We start from the raw sequence: 25137 nt of genomic DNA on the forward strand, positions 1-25137 counted from the left end.
ACATGGTTAAGTGACTCACCTAGGGTCCTGTAGCTAGTAAGTATCTGAGACTTGTTTTGAACTCTTGTAAGTGAATCTTCCTGATCCCAAGCCCAGAGCTCTATCCATTGTGCCACTTAACATCATCCCCTTCTTCATCAGTAATGAGACTAATTCTTATACTATGTATTTCACTGCGATTAGGGACATCTATCTCCTGAATCTGAACATTTCTATGGATATCTTCCATGATTGGAATTCTATTCTTCCTCATCTGGCTTCCCTGGCTTTCTTCAGGTGTCAGCTAAATAAATTTTCAACCATTTATTTCTTACTTTTGCCAAGAAGCCTTTTCCAATCCTCCTTAATCAGGGCCTTCCCTCTCAGGCAGTTCCCAATTTATCCTGTATATATCTTATTTGTACTTGTTTGCATGTTATCTGCACCACTAAATTGTGAGCTCCTTGACGGGAGGAACTTTTTGAAAACCTTTCTTTGGACCCCAGTGCTTAGCACAGTGTCTGGCTCACAGGAGACTCGTAATAAATGTTTGTGGACTAATTGACTGACAAAGTCATTGTGAGCATTAAGTTGTAATGAACATTGGAGTTGAGGCCAGAGGACATGTAGTTGAATTCTAACTTTATTCCATATTAGTGATTCTGGTTCTCGGTTTTCCTATATAAAAGGTTTGGCCCAGGCAAAGTCCTGCCAGCACTAATGTTCTGTGATTCTAAAGAGATGATGTACATAAGGTACTATATAAATTTAAATGTCATTAGTAAGTTATTTATTAGGTGAATTGTCCTTCGTGACCTCCAGATAGCCTCCTTGAGTCTACCCATTTTGAACCCTAGGTCATCCCCCATCTGGCTGAAAACATCTGGCAGGGAATACAAATTCCTTAATTAGTAAATGATGCCAGGCCAAGCCCACGGCAGCTATTTGGGCTGTGATGTCTCTTTCCCTGGTTATGAGTGGTGGAGGGAGTTCAGATCTTTGAGACTGGCTGGTTTCCATACTACTTAAACTTTATGGCAACAGACAGTATATTTTGGAGAGATTATTGTGTATTTTATCCATGCTCAGCTGGGCTATAACATTCAAATCCTGTGAATATATTGACCATTGCTCTAATCTTTCAACATATATCTCTGGCAAAACATAACTCACATTAAAAAATATTAATTTTTTGGCCATCGTGTTCTTGAAGGCACTTCCCTTTTTATTTTTTCTGTAGTGGCACTCCCTGGGGGAGGCAGAATTACTTCCTAGCTAGAGATACCTTTTTCTCTGCTCCACTGAATCAGGTGGGTGCACACCAAGCCAGCAGCTCGAAAAGGGTCACTCATCTACTTATCCCAAGGGGCAGGCACCATTTTCCCTGAGTAAATGGCTAAGAGATTGTTTTCATTTCTTTTACTCTGAGTGGGGAGGATTGGTATGATGTTTGGGTGGGCAGCTCAGGGTTGGACATTTACTTGCTGTAATACGTGAAATTCTAGAGAGTCAGAATTTCTTAAATTTAAAATAATTATTACTTAATAAAATGGTTTATTAATTGACCAATCAAGATAGCCTAATCTGGTCCAGTGATTCTCGCAATAATCAAAAGACCCATCACTCTTCTAGCCCAGGTGCCTAGATACACTTTAGGAAGCTCATTGTTCAACTCCTTCCATGAACATCCCAAGACATCTCTAATTGGTAAATAGATCGTTAGGAGGTTGTCCATCAAACCTTCAACCCTACCCACACCAAGAGGTGGAAGTTCATAGGCATGAATACAGATTATGAAAAATAAATTCTTACATTGCCAATGTGTTTTATGTGTCTTTCTCATGTGTGTACATGCTGTTAAAATTGCCAGTGAGCATAACGAGTAGGACACATCCTTGGATGGAATACATAGAATGATGGTTCTTGAAATGTGGTCTGAGCACATTTGGGAATCCCAACATGCTTTTTTTTGGGGGGGTCCATAATACAAAGTCAAAACTATATATAATATAGTTACTAGTAAATTTTAATTTCTAACACCACAAATATCAATAGATGTAACCTATGCAAAAAATCTCTTTGGAGATACTTCAATAATTTTTCAGAATATAAAGGAGTCTTGAAACCAAAATGTTTGAGAACCATGGCAGAGAGTTGGGGCTAGACGATTCCTCAGAGATTATTTTGTAATTTTCCTCATTTTGTAGATGAAGAAACTAAGGCTTGCCATGAATGACTTGCTCTCTAACTCCAAATCCAGTGCCCTTGCTACTCTAATTCTAGGAAATGGGAATTTTTAGTTTGGAGAAGATAAGACTAAGGGTAACTATGGAGAAGGAAGAACAAATTTGAGGAGTCTGACATACCAGTTAGTAAAACATCAATCCAATCTGTTAGAACTGATGTTGGTACACCATTACATTTATAGCATTTCAAAGATAGAAGGGAATCTTAAAGATCATGTAGTCATTCCAGAGAAATTAAATGAATGGTCTAGGGTCACATGATTTATGACAATCATAACTTGAAATTATATAACACTTTAAGATTTACAAAATATTTTCCTTATAAGAACTCTGTGAAATAAGGAGAGCAAGTGATCTTCTCCCTATTTACAAAGGAATTAAATGGTTTCATAGTTATCACTCAGTCAACAAACACTTATTAGGTGCTTATTATGAATCAGGTTGGCAGGTAAGTAGCTTAGTGGAGAGGGTGCTAGATTCAGAGTCAAGAAGCCTTGTCTTTATGAGTTTAAATTTGGCTTCAGATACTTACTAGCTGTGTGACCCTGGGCAAGTCACTCAATCGATTTGCCTCAGTTCTCTCATCTGTCAAATAATCTGGAGAAGAAAATAGCAAACTACTCTAGTAGTAAAGAAAATCCAAAATGGGGTCATAAAGAATCAGGCATGACTGAAAATGACCAAACAACAACAAAATGATCCAGGCACTATGCTAGGCACCTGGGGATGCAAAAAGAAATACTCTCTTTTCCCAATGAGAATGCAGAAGACAATATGAAAATAACTGGGTATAAATAAGATACACACACACACATATATATATATATATATATGTGTGTGTGTGTGTGTGTGTGCAATTATGATAAACTGGAGATAATCTCAGAAGGAATCTCAGAAGGAAAACTCAGGTTTTTCAACACTCAAATTCAATGTTATTTCATTTAGACTCCATGGCTTCTTATGATGTCTCCTAATCTTTTTTTTTTTTTTAATCATGACATCATCAATTTGTACTTTCAGAGCTGAAAGGAATCTTGGAGATAATTTAGTTCAGTTTCCTCACTTTATTCATTTATATGAAAAAATTGAGACCAAGTGAAGTAATAGGATCAGAAGATCATAGATTTATAGTTGGAAGAGACTTCAGAGGTCATCAAGTTGAACACTATATCATTTTATAGAATGGGAACATGAAACCTAGGGAAGTTAAGGGACTTGACCAGGGACACACAACCAGTAAGTATCTAAGGCAGGATTTTAATCCAGTCCTTCCTGAACCCAAGTCCAATTCTCTCTTTACCAACAAAAAACATGTTTCCTCTTGAAATATGAATGTATATGTAAAATGCTGTAACCAGAGTTAGTGACACAGATGTGACTTGGATCAAAATTTTCTATTTGCCAGGCCAGTAATCTTTCTACTGTCATGTTTCCTTCCTAAAGATTGGGAATGCATTTAGAGGAGGGGGGAATAGCCTGGAGTCTTTGACCCTGGTTACAAAGAATAATTGATGCCCCTGAATCCTAAAATATAACTAGCATTTATAGATCCATTACATTAAAACTGAAATTAGATTCTATAAAACATTATATTTATTTCATAATTGATCACTTAAAGCATTCCTTCCTTCCTCCCTCCTTTCTCTCCCTATTTCTTTTCCCCTCTTCTTCCCTCCCTCCTTTCCTCCAGTCTCTCTCTCTCTCTCTCTCTCTCTCTCTCTCTCTCTCTCTCTCTCTCTCTCTCTCTCTCTCTCTCTCTCTCTCTTCCTCCCTCCTCCTCCTCTTCCTTCTTCTTCTTCTTCTTCTTCTTCTTCTTCTTCTTCTTCTTCTTCTTCTTCTTCTTCTTCTTCTTCTTCTTCTTCTTCTTCTTCTTCTTCTTCTCCTTCTCCTTCTCCTTCTCCTTCTCCTTCTCCTTCTCCTTCTCCTTCTCCTTCTCCTTCTCCTTCTCCTTCTCCTTCTCCTTCTCCTTCTCCTTCTCCTTCTCCTTCTCCTTCTCCTTCTCCTTCTCCTTCTCCTCCTCCTCCTCCTCCTCCTCCTCCTTCTCCTTCTTATCTCTTTCTTCCTTCTCTTTCTCTCTCTCTTTCTCTCCCCCCTCTCTTTCTTCCTTTTAACAGAGAGAGAGAGAGAGAGAGAGAGAGAGAGAGAGAGAGAGAGAGAGAGAGAGAGAGAGAGAGAGAGAGCACGCATGAGAGAGATTCAAATTCTCAACTGTCCTGGACCTTAGGATTACTTAACTTGATTCTGAATTGATGTACCCCACTCAAAGCTGACCTAAGCATTAGTGAGCTCCACAGAGAATAACAGATATTCATTCTATGGCATGGCGGATAGGTAGAGAGGACTTCTGCTGAGCTGGGGCCCACAGAAGACCCAGGCACACTTACGTGAGAGATCCCGGCCTACACCCAGGGCCAGGCCGTCTTTGATCCAGAGAACAAAGCCATCATACTCTGGGATGGCACAGAGTAGCGTCACTGGCTGTCCCGACACCACCACTTGGTCCTGGGGTTGCTGGCTGAAGGAGTACACTTGACCTGAGGAAAAAAGGAACAGAAAGGGTGGGTAAGTCCTTGTGTCAAGTCCTAGGCTAGGATTTAGGAGGGTCATTGAAAGGTGCTCTGAGGAGGAGGAACAAGATGCTGAGAGGATTGGAACCCATGTTATAGGAGGAACAGTTGAAGAAATTGTAGATGTTTAGCCTGAAAAGGAAAAAAAAAGCCAGTCCAGGGATTGAGGGTTGGGATGGGGTGGAGAAGGACAAGACTCTTGTTTTCAAAATATTGGAAGATTTATTATGTGAAAGAGAGATTAGGCTTATTTTCTGCTTTTCATGGGCAGCTGAGTGTCAACACCAGAAGTCATGAATAGGGTTGATTTCACACATTATAAATTTATTGTGTATAACTTCACCTGGGCTCTCAATGTAGTTTGGAAATCATACTCTGATTTTATTGACTCTATCTCATTTAACAATTGTTCCATACCTTTTCTTCTTTCTCAAGTGTTCAACTATATACCACCTTCCACACTGAGAGCATAGGATTTAGCTTCCTCATTGGGAAGTTGGAGACCATCCAGTGGGAGCACCCCTCAACTCCTCTCCTCTATTCTTCAAAAAACAATTCAGTTCCAATAAACGTATCTTTTATTATTTCTCTCTTTTCTTCAGGGAGAGGTATCCTTAATCTTGCTTTATTTTTTTAAATGAAAATTTGTTTTTTTCCCATTAACAAGCATTTCTTTTCTCTCTCTCCCACCTCCCACTCTGCCACTGAAAATAACAACAATAAAACCCTAAATCCTTATAACAAGTGTGCAAAGTAAAGCAAAGCAAGTTCTCACACTGCTCATGTCCAAAAAAATACGTGCTTCATTCTGCATATTAGTCCATCACCTCTCTGTCAGGAGGCGTATCCTTATTCTTATTCAATCTAGTCCTTCTGCCTGTGCCCTTGATCTCATCCGTTCCTTTTCCTCTAGCAGCCCTCCCTCCACATACATCTTTAATTGCTCCCCAAAGGCTTCTCATCTGCTTACAAACATTCGTAGATTTTTCCAATACTGAAAAACATTTTCCCTCTACTCTCCTATTCTATCCAACTATCATTCTATCTTTCTCTTGAAAAAGTTAGTTATATTTAATGTCCCTCTCTTTCTCATCATTCACTCTTCCATATCATCCCCTTGTAAGCTTGTTTCACAGATGTGAGCATGCTGGGTTCTTGTACATCTCCAGCTATTCCCTTTCTTGTCTCCTTCACTGGCATCTGATCCTCTTTTCAGCCCCATTAGTTGAATCTTGCTCAAAGTCCTCTCTGCTCTCTTCTGTCCAGTCTCTGTCTCTCTCTGTCTCTGTCTCTCCTCCCCATTCCTATCTCTGCCTCTCACTCTGAAATCTTACTAATTCTCATGGCTTTGACTATCACATCTGGGCACATGACTCCCAAAATTATCTCTAGTGTTAACTTATGAAACTATCATGAATAAATTGGTAAGTATTAATTAAGTGTATATTCTAGCTAGGCACTATACTAGGCACTGGAAGACAAAAATAAAGTTATCCTTAAGTTCAAAGGGCCTATGGTCTATTGGAGGATTCAATATGGCAGAAACAGCTCTGTATTTTGAATCAGAGGATCTGGGTTTGAATTCCACCATTGATACCTACTACCTGTGTGACTTTGGGCAAGTCATTTAGCCTTTCTAGATCTTAAGGTTTTTTTTTTTTAATATGTAAAATGAGAAGGTTGCATCAGATGGCTATGAAATACCTTCATGCTCTTTATATAGGATTTTATGTGTAAACATGGATATATGCAAAATAAATACAAGTTTTTTTTAAGGAGGGGGTACTAGAAACTGATAAGTCTGAATCTTGACACAGTTCACTTTTAGACTTTAATTTTCTCTCTCCATCTATAAATCATATGCAGGTTTTCTTCTCTTCTTATATGCCTCCTTTGCATTTCTTCATTCTCTTTCTCATACCTTAATGTGGCTGTCCTGACAAGGGTCTCTCCTTGGGTGAGCCCTTCCTCTTTAATTGCCAACCCCAATCACTCTCCTGGCTTCAACAACCCCTACTATTCAGAGGCTCCTCAAACTATATTTTCTGTTTTGACCTCTCTTCTGAGCTGTGAATTGACATTTCCACCTCTGTGGTCCACCTGCACTTCAAAAACAACATGTTCAAAACTGAACTCATTATTTTTTCCCCTCTAAATTTGTTTATCCTCCTTACATTATTGTTTTTGTCAGTAGTACCACCATTTGCTCCGCCTCCCATGCTGAAAACCTTGGTGTCCTTGGTTCTTCTTTTTCCTTCATTTCTCGTATCTATTCATTTACTAAGTGCTTGCTGATTCTACTCCCATTATATGTATTAAACTCATCTCCCTTTCTCTACTGGCTGCCACCAGCTTAATTCAGACCTTTATAATTGCTCATTTGGATTATTAGCATATACTCAAGAGACTTGCCAGCCTCCATTTTTTCTCCTTCCAATTCATCTTTCATATCACTGCCAGACTAATCTTCTAAAGAAGCTAGAGAGATCATATGAAGTCCTTTTCTCAATAATATCAAGTTGTTCCCTATTGACTATAATGTTGAAGTGCCTTTGCCTGAATTCCAATGTCCTCCACAATCTGGTGCCATGATACTTTCTCTGTATCATAAAATCAGAGTTGGAAAGGACCTCAGATGCCATTTTGGTCAATGTAAACCGACTAAGTATTCCTTCTACCATATGCTTTGGTGACCTTTCCCTGAAGACTTCTAGTGAGGAGAAACCTACAGTCTTCCAAGGAAGCCCAGTAGACTTTCGAATAGCTCTTAGGAATTTCTTAGGAAATTCTTAGGAAGTTTATCCTTAAAAAAAGAGGCAGGGTGAATAGAGTTCTGGGTTTGTTAGGCAAATCTGGTTTAAAACCCACCTCTGATAGTTAGTAGCCCAGTCATCACTGGCTTATCACTTACTTTTCTTTTAGTCTCACTATTTCCTCATCCTCTCAAATAATACATGCAGTATTTATTTCACAGGATTTTTGTGAGGCTAAAATGAGATGTGTATAAAGTTCTTTGCAAACAGTAAAGTGCTATATAAATATCAGTTATGACATCAAATCTAAAATTGGCTGTTTGTAACTTTTACCCATTTGTCCTATTTCTGCCCTCTAGGGCAAGGCAAAATAAACATGTTCCTTCATCACTGTGACAGACTTGCTAAAAACTGAAGACAACTATCATCTCCTCAGGCAGCTAGGTGACGTAGTGGATGGAGTTCTGGGTTTAGAGTCAGGAAGATGAGTCTTTCTGAGTTAAATTCTGTCCTAAGATACTTACTAGCCATGTGACCCTGGGCAAGTCACTTCCCCCTGCTTTCCTCAGTTTCCTTAACTGTAAAATGAGCCAGAGAAAGAAATGGCAAAGCACTCCAGTATTTTTTTTGAAAACTTTATTTAGTCAATTTAGAACATTTTTACTTGGTTACAAAAATCATATTTTTTCTCTCCCCTCCCACCACCCCTTTCCATAGCCAAGACCCAATTCCAATGGGTTTTACATGTGTCCTTGATCAAAACCTATTTCCATGTTGTTGATGTTTGCGCTAGGATGTTCATTTAGAGTCTACATCCCCAATCATATCCCCATCGACCCATGTGACCAAGCAGTTGTTTTTCTTCTGTGTTTCAACTCCCACTGTGTTTCCTCTGGATGTGGATAGTGGTTTTCCTTGTAGGTTCCTCCAAGTTGTTCAGGATCACTGCATTGCCACTAATGGAGAAGACCATTACATTCGATTGTACCACATTGTATCAGTCTCTGTGTACAATGTTCTCCTGGTTCTGCTCCTTTCTCTCTGCATCACTTCCTGGAGGTCATTCCAGTTCCCATGGAATTCCCCCAGTTCATTATTCCTTTGAGCACAATAGTATTCCCTCACCAACATATACCACAATTTATTTAGCCGTTCCCCAATTGAAGGGCATCCCCTCATTTTCCAATTTTTTGCCATGACAAAGAGCACAGCTATGAATATTCTAATACAAGTCTTTTCCCTTATTATCTCTTTGGGGTACAAACCCAGCAGTGATATGCTCGGTCAAAGGGTAAACAGTCTTTCAGCACCATTTGGGCATAGTTTCAAATTGGCCTTCAGAATGGTTGGATCAATTCACAACTTCACCAGCAATGCATTAATGTCCCAACTTTGCCACATCCCCTCCAGCATTCATTACTTTCCTTTGCTGTCATGTTAGCCAATCTGCTATGTGTGAGGTGGTACCTCAGAGTTGTTTTGATTTGCATCTCTCTAATTATAAGAGATTTAGAACACTTTTTCATGTGCATATTAATAGTTTTCATTTCTTTAACTGAAAATTGCCTATTCGTGTCCCTTGCCCATTTATCAATTGGGGAATGGCTTGCTTTTTTGAACAATTGATTTAGCTCTTTGTAAATTTGAGTAATTAGACCTTTGTTAGAGATTTTTATTATAAAGAGTTTTTCCCAATTTGTTGCTTCCCTTCTAATTTTGGTTGCATTGGTTTTATTTATACAAAATCTTTTTAATTTAATGTAATCAAAATTATTTACTTTACATTTTGTAATTTTTTCCCAACTCTTGCTTGGTCTTAAAATTTTTCCTTTCCCAAAGATCTGACAAGTATACTATTCTGTGTTCACCTAATTTACTTATAGTTTCCTTCTTTATATTAAAATCATTCACCTGTTCTGAGTTTATCTTGGTGTAGGGTGTGAGATGTTGATACAAACCTAATCTCTCCCACACTGTCTTCCAATTTTCCTAGCAGTTTTTATCAAATATCAGATTTTTGTCCCCAAAGTTGGGATCTTTGGGCTTATCATAGGCTGTCTTGCTGAGGTCACTTACCCCAAGTCTATTCCACTGATCCTCCCTTCTGTCTCTTAGCCAGTACCATATAGTTTTGATGACCACTGCTTTATAGTATAGTTTGAGACCTGGTACTTCTAGGCTCCCTTCCATCACATTTTTTTCATTATTTCCCTAGATATCCTTGATATTTTGTTATTCCAAATGAACTTTTTAATTTTTTTTCTAATTCAGTAAAAAGGTTTTTAGGTAGTTTGATGGGTATGGCACTAAATAAGTACACTCCAGTTTTTTTTTGCCAGGAAAAAACCTCAAACGGAGTCATGAAGAATCAGTCACAAATGAAAAATGACTGAACAACAACAAATCACATCCTGTTTAATTCTGCTTTTCTTCAAGCTAAACATTCCCACTTTCTTCAACAGATCCTTATATTGCACTAACTCTGGGCATTTATCCATCTTATTCATTCTTTTCTAGATTTTCTTCTAGATTTTCAATATCTTTCCTATAAGAAGGCATTCAGAACTGAGTTTCACACTCCAGATGTGGTGAGAGACCAGGACAGCATCTATGACACTACTACCTCCCTAGTCCTGAACATTCTCCTTTCTCATTGCAGTCTTTTAAAATTTTTTTTTGAAAAAAAATCCTTACCTTCTCTCTTGGAATAGATACTATCTATTGGTTCCAAGGCAGAAGAGAGAAGGGTTAGGCAATTGGGGTTAAGTAACTTGCCGAAGGTCACACAGCTTGGAGGTTTCTGATGCCAGATTTGAACCTGAGATTTCCTGTCTCCAAGCCTGGTGTCAGTGCAGTCTTAAATGCATTTTAGGTTGGCACATTGCTGACTTATACTGAGTGTACAGTTTAATAAAACACCCAAATCTCTTCCAAACTTCTATTTAGCCATAATGGCTCCCTAATCTTTTATTTCTGAAGTTGATTTTCTAAAAACAATTGTAAGAATCTAATTGTTATTACATTTCATTTTTATTATACTTAGCTCAATGTTCTTCTTGTGATTATCACTTTTTTCCAGGATACACTAACAATGTTTTTAAAAATACATTTTAGGATTTTGATAAGGACCGAAGTCAAGCTCACTGACCTATTTTTGGTAGAGTCCATTTTCCCTCCTCCACCAACTCCTGTTTCTTGTTTTGAAAATCAGGACAACATTTGCCCTTTTCCAATCCTGTGGTACCTGACCCTTGTTTCATGATCTTTCCAAGATCACTGAGAATGGCTTAGTCATCACATCTGCCAAATTTTTCAGTACCTGAGGATGTGGTCCATCTGGCTCTACTGACCCGAAATCATCAAAGCCATCTCTTACTCTTTAAACCTTACTTGTGATTACTTCCCTCTCTACATGCTTTATTCTCTAGCCACACTGGATAGATTTTTGTACCCCCATCCCCAGCATGCTCTTTGTTTTTCTCTCTCTATGTCTTTGTTCATGCTTTTCCTTTTATCTGCAACAGCTCCTCCTGATCTGACTTTTCTTCTTTTGCCTATTGAGTTCCTATCCATCCTTTAAATTCCAACTCTAATCTCACTTCTTTTTGGTCTTCCTGCCATCAAGTCAATACTTCCCACTTTAGACCTCAGAATACAAAGTGTTTTATACCTATTCAATATATATATTATGATTTGTGGTTATTTTCGTGTGTCATGTCCACTTAACTAGATTATAAGACTCATGAGGACATGAATTGAATCTTACTTATTATCCTATAATTTTGGAAATTGGTACAGGCACCAAAGGTCATCTGGTATAACCTCTTACCTCTAAAGTATCCCTAGTAAGTGGTCATGTAGCTACTGCTTTGAACATCTGCCATGATAGATGGGTAACTCACTACCTTTTGAGGATGGGAATACTAGGAGTTATGTTAAAACTCTGAGAAGGACTGGTACCAGAGAGAGGTTCCAACTGGAAGTGGTACAATAACCAATATAAGGAAGGAAGGTTGAACTGTGTCATCCCTAGTAAATGCCTTGTGGCACAGAAACCAATCTAGTGACTCAGCTATATGTTGGGCAGGAGGGGCTTTGCAGTCAATGTAAGGTCATGTTGGAACTCTCCTGTGTCTCTACAGATGATACAATAAAAAATTTATGGGTGTATTAGGTGGAAATATCACTTGGTCTTTCTCTGTGCCCTCACCTTATCTCCTGTGACCACCAGGCAGGGTTGCCTTTAAGCCATTTTGGACAGTCAGTGGACCAAAAATTTTCTGTGGCAACTTCTATGTGCAGAGTTAGTATGGAGTTATGGAGGAAGGAGGAAAAATTGACCTTGGCCTCTGGGTGTTCACATTTGAATAAGAGAAATACATTCTGTCCACATATGGTCATATAATAATGACAAGTGCTTATCATATGGCCTGGAAAATAGTAGGTGCTTAATAAATGTTATTGATTGATTGATAATAAGAATCCTGATGAGATAATGTCACACATTGAAATTAATGGTTATGAAATGTTTTATATACATTATCTAATTTGAAGCTCCCAACAATTATATGATAAGGGCAGAGTAGGGATTATTCTACTGATTTGACAAAGTGGTTATGCAGCTACTGCTTTGAACATCTAGGATGGATGGGTAACTCACTACCTCATGAGGATAGGAGTGTTAGGATTTATGTTTCAACTCTGTGAGCAGGATTGGTATCAGAGAGAGGTTCCTGGGGGAAAGTGAGGCTCAGAGCAATTGCATGACTTGATCAAAGTCTTATCATAGCTAGTAAGGGCTGAAGCCAATACATATATTCAGGTCTCCTAACTCCAAAGCCATAGTTCTTTCTATGATACCAGGATAATAAGAAGAGTAGCAAATGTGGGGCAGATTTGCCATTGTGTATCTGGCTTCTTTCAATACTTTTGCTCTCCATCTTCCTTCCATCCCAAGAAATATCTGCATTATTTTATTGCTTTTAGCAAGGGAGTGTCTTATAGGATCAGATCATCCTGAAAGTACAAAGCTGTTATTGCAGCACCCAGAATATGCACAATAGGCAATCTAGAGAAGGGAGAAAACTTTGGGTGACACTAGAAGGAGATTAAAAGTGAGAGTAGTGAAGGGATTGAGTACTCAAGAGTAGAAATGAACTGACGGTAGTGTGAAGATTGGACTTGGCTATCTCCTGACTGAACAATGAAGGTACTTAGCTCTATATCTATAGTTTTTAGGGGTATAAGATGATTATATTAAATGATCAATGGGGAGACTAGTTTCCCAATGATCATCAGGGGGGATTGTGAAGATTGGATTTAGCTGTCTCCTGATGGTAAAATGAAGGTACTTAGCTCTTCCTTTCTTGTGAAGAGCTAAGTACCTTCATTATTCAATCAGGAGATAGACAAATCCAATCTTCACAGTAGCAAGGTGGTCCAGTGGAAAGAGTGCTGGGTCTGGAGTCAGAAAAACTTTAGTTCAAATTCAGCTTTAGGGGCTTACTAGTTGTATGACTGTGGGCAAGTCATTTAACCTGTTTGCCTCAGTTTCTTTATGTGTTAAATGGGGAAAATAAAAGCACCTATGTTGCAGATTTGTTATGAGAATAAAATGAGATAATAATTGTAAAATGACAGTGCAATGGGTGGCAAATAGATAGCATTTTATAAATGTTAGCTATGATTATTATTATTGTCATTAGCTACATGACCCTGGGCAAGTTATTTAATCCCTGTTTGCCTCAGTTTCCACAACTGTGAAGTGGAGATAATAGCACTTAACTCCCAAGGGCAATGTAAAGATCAAATGACATATGTGCAAAGTTTTTAGCACAGTGCCTGGTACATATCAGGCACTATATAAATACTAGCTACTATTTTTATTATTCTTATCATTGTTAATATTAAATGGGTTTACAGAAGGCAGGAAGGTGGCTGAGTTCCCAACCTGATGCAGTTTTGGCTGGGTTTCTGAGGAGTCTCATTAAAAATCAAATTGGCCCTGAATGTTGGGAGTAACACTTTTTATTCTGATTTAAGCTTTACAAATTAGATTTCATAGGACATTTTAATCAGCTGCATGGGGTAGTTTTTTTAAAGTTCTTCTGTCTCTTCAAGTTCAGGGTTATAATGTGACAATGCTTTTGGGGCCAAAATAAAAAGGAGGGAGTTAGGGAAGATGGAGAGAGAGAGAGAGAGAGAGAGAGAGAGAGAGAGAGAGAGAGAGAGAGAGAGAGAGAGACAGAGAGAGACAGAGAGAGACAGAGAGAGAGAGAGAGAGAGAGAGAGAGAGAGAGAGAGAGAGAGAGAGAGAGAGAGAGAGAGAGAGAGAGAGGGAGGGAGGGAGAGGGAGAGGGAGAGGGAGAGGGAGAGGGAGAGGGAGAGGGAGAGGGAGAGGGAGAGGGAGAGGGAGGGAGGGAGAGTCAGAGAGAGAGCAAATTAGTGATACACAGAGAGTGAGAGCCATTGACAGACAAATCAGGAGAGAGAACTAGACAGTGGAAGGGGTGGAGAAGAATAGGAATAGGAGAGACAGAAGAGTGGAAATATTCTTTTTTCATTCCCTTTCCTCATCATCTTAATGATAATTTCATAGCTCACTCCTTAATTTCAATAACTCTCAAGGCAGCCTCAGCAAGATAGATGGTGTCAGACTACGGCAATAGCCGCCAAAGATTGTGTTATTGGAGAGAATTATCGGGTTGTCAGTTGGGAGCTGCGGGAGTTGTAATGAGAAGGCACAAAACAAAAGTGCTGTCCGCACCCTCCGAAAATGTCCATTATGGAGGAATGGTGTTGGTTAATTGCCATCAGAGATGAGCCAGCTCCCCCCCCCCCCCCCCCACTGCCTCCCTTCCTTTAGCTTAAGGAGCATGTGATGCTGGGTGAGGAAGATAGTGGTAGAGATAGTATTGAGGGTGGTGTGTTCAGGGATATTGCTTTCTTCCTGGGTTTTGTGGAGGAGGCATGTGTGCAAGACAGAAAGTTGAGGACAAAAGCTTAGTCAAAATGAATATTCTGTCAATATACACCCCCTGAAATATCTATCTATTACAGATTCATCCTTTGAGAGGAGAGCCTCAGGTGGGATTCTAGTCTGGGACTGGCTCTGAAAAGTTATCCCTCTGAAGTAGTCAGATAATCTCTGACAATTTCTCTAGTTTCTTCCCTCCTCCTACAGATAGTCATAACCTAGTGAAGTCACTACTTGCTTGGGGATACAAAAACAGGATGTGCCTTTGGAGAGACAAGAAGAAAATATCTTAGGAGGGAAACTTCCTGGAACATACAGTTCTGCATGGGAGATCTAGAGGCAAGAAGACAGAGTTTGTGCTCTGTAACAGGGTTTCTCAGACAGATGAGCCATCAGATCTCCAGTGCTTAAGGGGAGTCTTCGTTGTGGGTACTTACAGGCCTGGGCTAAGTGTCTCCAGTGGAAAGGGCAGCTTTGAGAACATGATTCTAACTGCACCAATTATGTGGATGCCATCCTTTGCTCTGCATTTATACCATCCATCTCTCCAGGCTGCCCTTCTGTGTGTCTCTCATATGTACCTTGTTTACATGCTGTTTCTTTCCTTTAGAGCAGGGACTGTTTTTGCCTTTCCTTTGTATAGGTAGCATTTAGCACATTGCCTGGCACACAGAGAGCATATCAATATATGCTGATCAAGCCACTAGGTGGCTCAGTGGATAGAGCATCAGACCTGCAGACAGGAGGTCCTGGGTTCAAATATGGCCTCAGACACTTCCTAGCTGTGTGAGTTTGGGCAAGTCACTTAATCCTAGTGGCCTAGCCCTTACCACTCTTCTGCCTTGGAATGGCTAGTATTGATTCTAAGAAAGAAGATAAAAATTAAAAAAAATCAGATTCTTATTGACTGATTCAGGCTGATTCATTTACTTGTGACTAAGTGATGGGCAAAGTTTTCTAGGAACTGGTTGTTTTATGCTCTGCATCTATGGTCTGGAGCTCCTGCTGTTTCACTGTGATCTCTGTCATGAATTTGACTTATTGGTAATGGGTAGAGGTGGTGGTGTAGGCATCTATTTTAATACTGATATTTCTCCTAGACTCATGAGCTGCCAACAAACTTTTTTAGTGTCAGGGATGGGCACTGGGGTGGTTTTCAGGAAACTTGGGTTCTGACTCTGGAACTAAGCAATGGGGCCTCCTAAACATGATATTAGATAACTTAAAGGAAGGGCTACTGAAGAAGACCCCCACACTGACTCTTTAGCTGAACGAGACAATGAAGAATCAAATATGTCTGGTCATCCTGGGGTAATGAAAACCAGAGAGAAAACTTAGGTATTGGAATTAGGGGAATGGGCATTAGAACCATCTAAACTATGAACAGGATCCATGGTAAAAGAGGCTGAGGGAAGAAGGAAAATGGAGAAGAGATATATTGGTGTAGGATTAGACATTTTCCAAAGGAATCTTTGTAAAAACTCATAAAAGCATTCCTAAGTGTACTTACATTGGTTATCTCATTTGATGCTACATGATTTTTATATTGAAAAGATGTTTCCGGGGGAGATGAATGCATGGGGGAGTTTAAAAAAGGTACAAAAGGACGTTATTTACAACAAATCATTCTTTCCTCTCTGAGTCACTGCTCTATTGATGGTTTTCCTTTTCAATCAGATTTCATTTGCTTTTAAACACCACATTTCAATCTTTGTTAACATGAAAGGATAACTGTGAACAGAAACATCCCTTTCATTCATTTTCTCAATATCCCCATGATCATTTGAGACTTATCCTGAGGCTTCTGTTCCATATTTCCAACTATCTAATGAACATTTCCATTTGGATTACTAAACTGTATCTCCTTGTCAGTCAGGACCAGGCCTTCAACTCCCACTCATTTCATTTCCCAAACTCATACCATATAAGTTTCCATCCCCAACCTTCAACTGAAGCCACTTTCTCCAATGTTATCATGCTACTTAAATTTGATAGCCTTTTCTTAGTCAGCCTACTTGACTTCTTTGTAGAACTTGCCTCTTGACTACCTCCTCTTCCAAGATACTCTCTCTTCTCTTAAATTCCATTGCACTGGTCTTTCCTGGTTTTCCTCTTCCATGTTTTCTGTCTCTTTGCTGGACTGTGATCCATCTCTTACCTTCTAACTGTGTGTCTCCCTCAAGGATCTATTCTTGTTTCTTGTAGAGGGGCACCATGGTAAAGTGGATAGAAACTGAGACCTCAAGTTGCCTGCATCCGAATCCCATCTCAGAAGCCTATGACCTCTTGAGACCATAGTAGAGTTTTAGAATCATACAATTGTATAGTTGGAAGAGACCTCAGTGGTTGTCTAGTATAACCTGTACCTAAAAGGAATCTCCATTATAATACACCAAATAAATTGAAGATCTCTAAGGAGAGAGAACCCATTATCTTCCATCCCACAATAGGGCATTTCTAGTTGTTATGAAGATTTTACTTAACTAACCTAAATCTGAGGCTGCATTTTCCATTATTTTCTCCTTATTTTGCCTTTTGGGGACACACAGAATATAATTAATTCTTCTTTTTCCAAGAGAGTCCTTCAAATGCTTCAAATTTTAGAGTTATCATGTTTTCACTAAATTTTCTCTTTTCATATCTCTAGTTCCTTTAGATTTTCATGTGAGAGGAATTCAAAGTCCTTAACATTACTAATTCCTTTCCTTTGGACCTTCTCTAGCTTGTTGTTATTGAGTCATATCAGACTCTTTGTAACCCCATTTGGGGGTTTTCTTGACAAAGATACTCGAGTGGTTTGCTATTATCTTCTCTAGCACATTTTACAGATGAGGAAACAGAGGCAACAGGGTAAGTAACTTGCATTGTTAGCTACACAGCTAGTAAATGTCTGAGGCTAGATTTGAACTCAGAAGGTGAGTCTACTTGACTCCAGGCATGGCACTTCACACCACCTGGCTACTGCTCCAGCTTATCAATACATTTTTCTAAACTGCTCAGAATAGAGTACCATAACTCTATGTAGTTTGAACAGAGCAGAGGTGAGGTTTTTGGGGCTGTTAGTATCATCCTTGTAACTCATACTGTACTTGAAGCTCATTAAAACTCCACAGTCATTATTAGATAACCTGTTATCTAGCCACATCTCTCCTCTTCTCTCTTCTCATCCCAATCTTACTCATCCTTCCAGGTCCAATGCAATTCCAACCTTCTCCATGAAGTCTTTGCCTTTATCTCTTGTCACCTGTGAAGTATGTCCTGCCTACCTCTTAGGGATGTTGTGGATAACATTCATATACTGTCTCGAAATTTGGCTTAGGGGTTCCCTACAAACCATTGTGACTTTTAGGTACTTTAATTCTATGATTCTGACAGAATTCCTATAGCACTTACTGTCTGTTCCACACCCTTTGGTCCTTAATTTGCCAGTACTTTCAAGGATTATTCATGTGCATATATTTGCATCAATACTTATTTTAGATATCCCGTAATGCCTGGCCCTCTGCTAACATGACGATACCTCAGAGCCCAAATATATGTGGACTCAACAGTATCCCACTGCATCTGGGATTGTCTTAACTGTAAAGTAAATGTGGATTTCAGATATTTTTATTTTTGTACGAATTAAGCATTGTTGAATGAACAGAGTATGTTGATGCAGTATCAATGAATGTCTGCTTGGCAAGTTATTGGAGCAGGGAAAAGAGGAAATAATAAAGGTAGGTTAGGGAAAGTGGAAGATCAGAAAAGTGGGGATGTGGTAGGCAGTAGTGTGTCTTAAAAGGGGGAGAAGGAGAAAAGGAATAAGTACTTATTAAGTACTAGTGCTAGGCCTTGTGCTAAGCACTTCACAAATGTTATCTAATATGATCTTCACAACAACTCTTTGAAGGATAAACTATTTATTATTTCTATTTGATAGGTGAGGAAACTGAGGCAGAAAGAAGTGAAATAATTTGCCCAGGGTTGCATTAATTAGTAAATGTTTGAGGATGGATTTGAGCTCAATCTCTCTAAATTCAAGGCCAATCCTCTAACCATTGTACAACCTAGCTGCCCCAAAGGGTATGTGAGACATTGCAAGGAAATCTTTGCCATTGTAGGGTTGCAGAGAGAGCTATCAAGGAACATGTTAACTAACCAGAGGCAAGAGAAGGATTAAAGATAGACAAATTCCACTGAACAGAACTTGTCCAGGCACACAGAGAATGGTAAGGAAAGATAAAGATGGATTCATGGAGATTATCTGTTGGGGTAGGATACTGGGGCCATATTGTGGCTCTGTCATCGTTAGAGAAGAGTGTGTCCTGAACTTGAGGGTAATGTCTGGAGAAAGCAGAAGGAAAGAAAATTGCTTCCTCAGGAACTTCACATTGGTGTCATTTACTGTGTGACTGTGGTGAATCATTTAACCCCACTGAGCTTCAGTTTTCTCATTTATAAATTGGAGCTATTAATACTTGTACTGCCTACATTGGATCTTTTTTAGAATTAAATTTTAGAAAATGTAAGTAAAAAGCTCAATAATTATCAAAGCACTATTAATAGAGTTAGAAAGTAAAACTGTAGGCATCTGAGAAAAGCCTCTTTATTATGTCAAGCAACATCAGAAAGAATCATATTACAAGACTCCTTATTCTGTACTTGAAATTTGCTTACTTGTATATAGTTTGTCTCCTGAGATTCATTCATTCATTTAGAAAATCTTTACCCGGGACCTACTATGAGTAGAGGATGATGAAGATGAATAAGACCCAATCTCAACCTTCTAGGATCTGGGAGTAAAAGAATTTTTGCATTATAGAACATTTATATCATAAACAATTGACATACATTGTGCCAAGGATGCTATATAGCAGGGGCCCCAAGAAAGAAATAACAGGAAAAGGAAAAGGAGACTCCTGAATGCTAGAGTAATGGGGGTGCAATATTATCACACCATGGGTATGCAATATGTCCTATAGCATCCTGGTGGTCCTCCAGCCTTTCAGAGTCCTGCACAATATGTGCCCATAAAACAGGATACCATATTTCAGTGGGAAAATCTCATCAGGGTGTAGTACAATAAGATTATCACCTACTTCCTCTATTTTGTTTGGCCTCAGATTTCTAATAATGGCATGAAACATTGCTGTAGCATTTTTTGTCACATAATAATAACAATATTAAAAATTTATATAGCACTTTAATGCTTCCAAAGCAAATTAAGTATATTACTTGATCCTCCTGGCAGCACTGGGAGGCACTTGTGAGTATTATGCCCATTTTGCAGATGAAGAACTTGAAGGTTAGTGACTTGGGATCACATGCTGATTTTTAATTTATTTAATGTTATCTTTTAAAACATTCATCTAATAAATTTTCATTTCCAAAGTCTCTCTCTCCCTACAGCACCTTCCTCGCTCATTGAGAAAAGCAAACAATAGGATACCCCTTCTATATAGTATCCTTGGCACAATACATGTCAATTGTTTACAATGTAAATATTCTATAATTCAAAAATTATTTTATTCCTAGTTAAGGGATGGATCATTTTATATGGGAAGATCAGGAAAGTCTTCATGAGAGTTGAGACCCCTGAGAAGAGAATCACTGTGTCATGAGCCTCCTTGTCTAACATTCTACCAGTAATCCAGCTGCCTCACTACAGAGCTGACCAACTGTCTCATGATGCTTCTGGTCTACTGGAAACCCCAGATCTTTATCAGAGGACTATTGCATAGCTGACTCTCCCATTTTGTATTCATGCAATTCACCTTCCCTCCCTCCTACCAGTCTTCTCTGGCCCTGTCCTGAGGCCACTTATATCTCCTGAATACCAGGCCAGCTGGCTCCTGGCTGAGCTGGGTGTGGAAGTATGATCTGGGCCATCTGCTGATGTTGTCTAAATTATGAGGAGATGGCAAAAAGGAAAGCATTATTAGGATTAAATGATAAGTGAGGAGAGCTTTCTGTGTCCTTCAAACCCCATGAAAGAAACAAGAGTCTTTTTTGAAGGTCCAAAAATTGAGTTTCTTTTTGATTTCAGGTTTGTAATAAGGATGGTGATGGTGAAAAGAGCCTCATGGGTAGTGTGAAAACTGGATTTAGCTATCTCCTGATTGTAACAATGAAGATACTTAGCTCTTCCTTTATTGTGAAGATTAAATTGTAATGCACAATTTTTAGATTTTAATCCCCAAAAGGTGATAACAGTATTTTAAGTAGATCTACCCATTTTAACTACAAAAAGGTGTTAAGTAACTACAAAAGATGAACTAAACAAAAAAAGGTGTTAAGTAACCTCAAAAGATATAATCTAACCAAACAAGGTGTGAACTAAAGCATGGACAGTCCTGGAGAAAAGCATCTGCTGTGATTGCTAGATGTGAAATTTAGGGGAGGTGACACAAGAGAAAAAGATCTTTAAAAAGAGGACCAGAGGCCAGAAGATATATTTGATTAGATATTCGAGTTGGATGGAGGATCTCTGACTCAGAGTTGGACTGGAGGAACTGGACCCTTGGAGAAACTCATGCAGGAGACCTCAGACTGCTTTTCCTTTTAGACGGTCACCATTGGTGAGTGAAAGGCTGACTTAGTGACCTTGCCTAAACCTCTGAGAAAGGCCCCTGATTAGGGCCTTAGTATTTCTACCTGGCTCAGAGGAAGCTGGAGTTTCCTCTCTCTCTCTCTCTCTCTCTCTCTCTCTCTCTCTCTCTCTCTCTCTCTCACTCTCTCTCTTTCCTGAAAATCTTTCCTCTATTGTAGAATGAACTACCATAAATTCAATTTTCTTTAGTAATTCATTTTGGGATTTAGAAATTAAATTCCTGGTGACCACCTATATAAATATTCAGGGTCCAAGAACAATTAAATTTAACAGTAGTGTAATGACCGGTTCAAGAGAGAAGATTTTTGGAACGTTGGCATGAGGGCCGAGGGGAAGAAAGCGTAGGTTGGAGAGCAAAGGATTCTGGGAAAGGAAACTGACCTGAGGAAGATCTACAGGGAATTCTTGGCTTTTTGAGCTGAGTCCTTGACCTGACAAGACCTGTTCCTGAGCTGAGGATTTCACCAAGAGCCACCAGAGAATATCTAGTTCCTTCATTCAAATTCTCCCACAAACCTGTCATCTGTCTGATATCTCCAGCATCTCTCCACTGAGAAGATACCTCAAACCCCAAAGGGGGACTGTGGACTCATGGAGGAGAGAGCCCAGCTCCCTTGCCCCTTCCTGCCTTCTTACACCTATCTCTTTATAGTTTCTTTAGGCCAGATAGATACATAAAATAATAGTGGGATTGTTTAGTTGATGGTGAAACCCAAGTCTGAGAAAACTCAGTGCTCAGGTGAGAGACTGTGTAGGAAAATATTTTCCTACTTTCCATCACTCAGTTTACCTATAGATGCTTCATTACATCTTACAACAGCAGTCAGATTTTGCCAGGCCTCTTGATTATATTTGAATAGGTATCTGATCCAAGATCAACAGAGAGTCACCAGGACCATCCCCTGCTGAGGCAAAGACTCTCTGTGCCGGAGGAACTGAGGCCATCCTTGGGTTTAGCTGATAAGGGCTGACGTGTCCTCAACTCTTGACCACCCCTTTTCTCAGGAAACCTCAATATACCTTGTGTAATAACTGACAACTGCCCCTCTCTTAGGAGAGGTGAGAGGAGGGCAGAGAGTCCATTCAAGCCTTAGCTCTCTCCCTCGTATACATGCCCTTCTCCAGAAGCCCTCTGATTACTCCACTGATGTACTCTCAAAATCAGTGGAGTGAACCTTTATTTTTAACTCAGGAACCTCCATTTTTACAGTATAAAACAAGAGGAGAGAGCATCCTTTTCTATTACTCCCTTTCAGTATTCTATGTGCTATTCAAACTGAACTTTTTGAATAATTTCTCATTTCATTACACATTCTCCCCCTTCTGGGCATTTTTATGCCTAGGAACATAAACCCTTCTCTCTACTAACTTAAGTCCTTTTTTATCCCCCTCCTTTATAAACTTCAAAGGATCCCTATTACTTTTAAGACAAATACAAGATCCTTTGTTTGGCTTTAAAAGTCCTCCCCAACAGCAGCTGGGTAGCTCAGTGGATGGAGAGCCAGGCCTAGAAAAGGGAGGTCCTGGGTTCAAATCTGGTCTCAGACACTTCCCAGCTGTGTGACCCTGGGTAAGTCACTTAACCCCCATTGCCTAGCTCTTACACACTATTCTGCCTTGGAGCCAATACACAGTATTGCTTCCAAGATGGAGGTAAGGGTTTATTTAAAAAAAAAAGTCCTCCCCAGCCTGACCCCAACCTATTTCTCTAGTCTCATCACACCTTTTTACCTTTCCTATACTGTAGGGTCTAGTCAAACTGGCTTTGGTGCCATTCCTTACACGTCACTCCATTTCCTGCTTCTGTCTTTGACCTGGCTGTCTACTCTCCTTGTCGAAGGCATCCCTCCTTGTCTCTGCCTCACAGAATCTGCCACTTCCTTCAAGACCCTGGTCAAGCGTCACCATGAAGTTTCTCCTCATCCCCTTCCTTTGGTGCTCTCCTTCCCCAATTACCTTGCGCTTATTTTGTAGGTATTCTTTGCATATTTATATTTGTACAAGCTATCTCCCCGGAGAGCACGTACACTTTTTGAGCATAAGAATGATTGATTTTTCACTGGTGTCTCCGGTGCCTAGCATGGTGCCTGACACACCGATTCTCTTCTCAGGAGTCTCAATCCTCATGACGTCTTCCCTGATCTTCCCATACGAAATGATCCGTCCCTCTTCAGATTATCTGAGAGCACTTCAGGTAGGCTCAGAGATCCTATCAGATGTATTTTCAAATTGCTCAGGCCCTATCGCCTTTATTAAATTGCAAACTCCTGGAGGACAAGGATTAGCTTCTTCTTTAAGCCGTGTATCCCCAGCGTCTGGGACATCGTAGGTTTTTAATGAATGCTTGTTGAATTGTTTGACGGAATGGCGCCCCTCAGGCCCAGAAGTTGGGGCCTGTGGTCAGATGGTCCGAGAAACAGCTTGAACCACAGAGTTGCAGGGACTTGGCACGCTGCCCAAGATAGAAGAGGTAAGCGAGAAGGTGAGCAGATGACTCTTCTGATGGGGGCTGGCAGTGCTGTAGCCAGTGGTGGCCCCATAAATCAGGTGTAAATAGAGCCAACGCAGATGGAGAAATCAGTTCATGTCCTGTTTCAGACACTTACAAGGTGGGCAACTTATAACCTCTGAAAGCCTTAGCTTCTGAGTCTATTGAATAGGAATATTATATTATTATTTTTTTAATTTGGAAATCAGGTAAGTAACCTGGGGCAAGTTACCTATTCTTTCTGAACCTCATTATTCTCATCTAGAAAATAGAAATAATATTATATCAATAGGAATATTATTATTATTTTTAAACTTCTACCCTCTGTTGGGGGGCAGTGAGGTGGCTCAGTGGGGAGAGCGGGGCCTTAGAGGCAGAAGATCCTGGGTTCAAAAAACTCAGTCACTTCCTAGCTGCATGACCCTGGGCAAGTCACTTAATTCCTATTGCCTAGCCCTTATAGCTCTTCTGCCTTAAAACCAATATACAGAATTGATTATTTAAAAAAAATATTTTTCCATGTTTCCATGATTCATTTTCTTTCCTGCCCCCCTCCCGGAGCCAATAAGTAAAGTATTGATCTAAGACAGAAGGTAAGGGTTAAAAAAAAATGTGGTTATAACATGACTTCTTATCACATGGCTTCTGATCTATTGTAGATCAAATGATGTCCTTCTAAAAAAAATTCCAAAAAGCAAAAGCCTATTATTAGCCTATTATTATTAAAATTATTATTATTAGAAGCCTATTACTATATTAGTCAGTCAGTCAGTAAACACCTTTTGTCTTCTATATGCCAGGCTCTGTGCTAAGAGCTGGGGATAGAAATATGGAGAAAGAAAGACAGTCTTTTCATTCAAGGAACTTATAATCCAATGAGGGAAGATGGCACAGAAAAGGCTGAAAAGGGGGAACAGGGATGCCCGGACATGGAGGGGCAGGATCGAAAAGTCAGAGGAGGCTCTAAGTAGTTCAGCCAGATGAGAAATGAAGTTCTGAGCTGAGCTCTTTCCTTAATTGAAGGTTTCGGAGTCTGTGGCGGACCCCCTTAATCAGAGGGGCAATAAGGCATATTTAGCCCTGTCCCCCATGCTAGTGCTAAAAGCCTCACTGTATTTGCGGAGACGCTTCTAGGAATTACAGCCTCTTCAAAAATCCAGGAAACACACAGGGCCTGCTAGAAAGGGAACATATGGCTTGGGAAAATGTTTTACATTCGCTTGTTCATTTCTGGAGTTCATTCATTCATCTAATGTTGAATTTGTGGCTACTGTATGTACTGAGCACCGAGGGGGCCAGCAGTCACAATGGTGACCCTCTACCCTGCATGTCTGAGCCCACAGCAAGCTGACCTTTGCTGAGCCATGAGGAGGGGTGTGGGGAGCGCAAGTCCACCCCGGAATGTCTCTGATAAGTCCTTGGATGAAATAAAGCGTCAGACACTCGGGGCCTGCAAATCTGCCCATCTAGTATTTTCTTGGCCATGCCTGTGAGTACTTTCTCCACTGCCCCACTTCCTTCCTTCCTTCCTTCCTT

The 25137-nt window shown here is 39.8% G+C and overlaps 1 protein-coding gene and 1 long non-coding RNA gene across 3 annotated transcripts in view; one reads left to right on the forward strand and one right to left on the reverse strand.

Moving 5' to 3' along the window:
* The window catches only part of KIRREL3 (kirre like nephrin family adhesion molecule 3), a 779983-nt gene that overhangs the window by 144342 nt on the left and 610504 nt on the right, over nt 1-25137 (reverse strand). For both annotated transcript variants that reach the window (XM_007495106.3, XM_007495108.3), the window contains exon 4: nt 4610-4759. In XM_007495106.3, the coding sequence (XP_007495168.1) occupies nt 4610-4759 (150 nt within the window). The remainder of the gene's footprint in view (nt 1-4609; nt 4760-25137) is intronic.
* On the forward strand, nt 21155-23436 carry LOC130453795 (uncharacterized). Its single transcript, XR_008911351.1, has 3 exons — nt 21155-21852; nt 22861-23083; nt 23225-23436. It is a non-coding gene; the product is annotated as an uncharacterized LOC130453795 (long non-coding RNA).

Source organism: Monodelphis domestica, chromosome 4, assembly GCF_027887165.1.
Source record: "Monodelphis domestica isolate mMonDom1 chromosome 4, mMonDom1.pri, whole genome shotgun sequence".
Lineage (NCBI taxonomy): Eukaryota > Metazoa > Chordata > Mammalia > Didelphimorphia > Didelphidae > Monodelphis > Monodelphis domestica.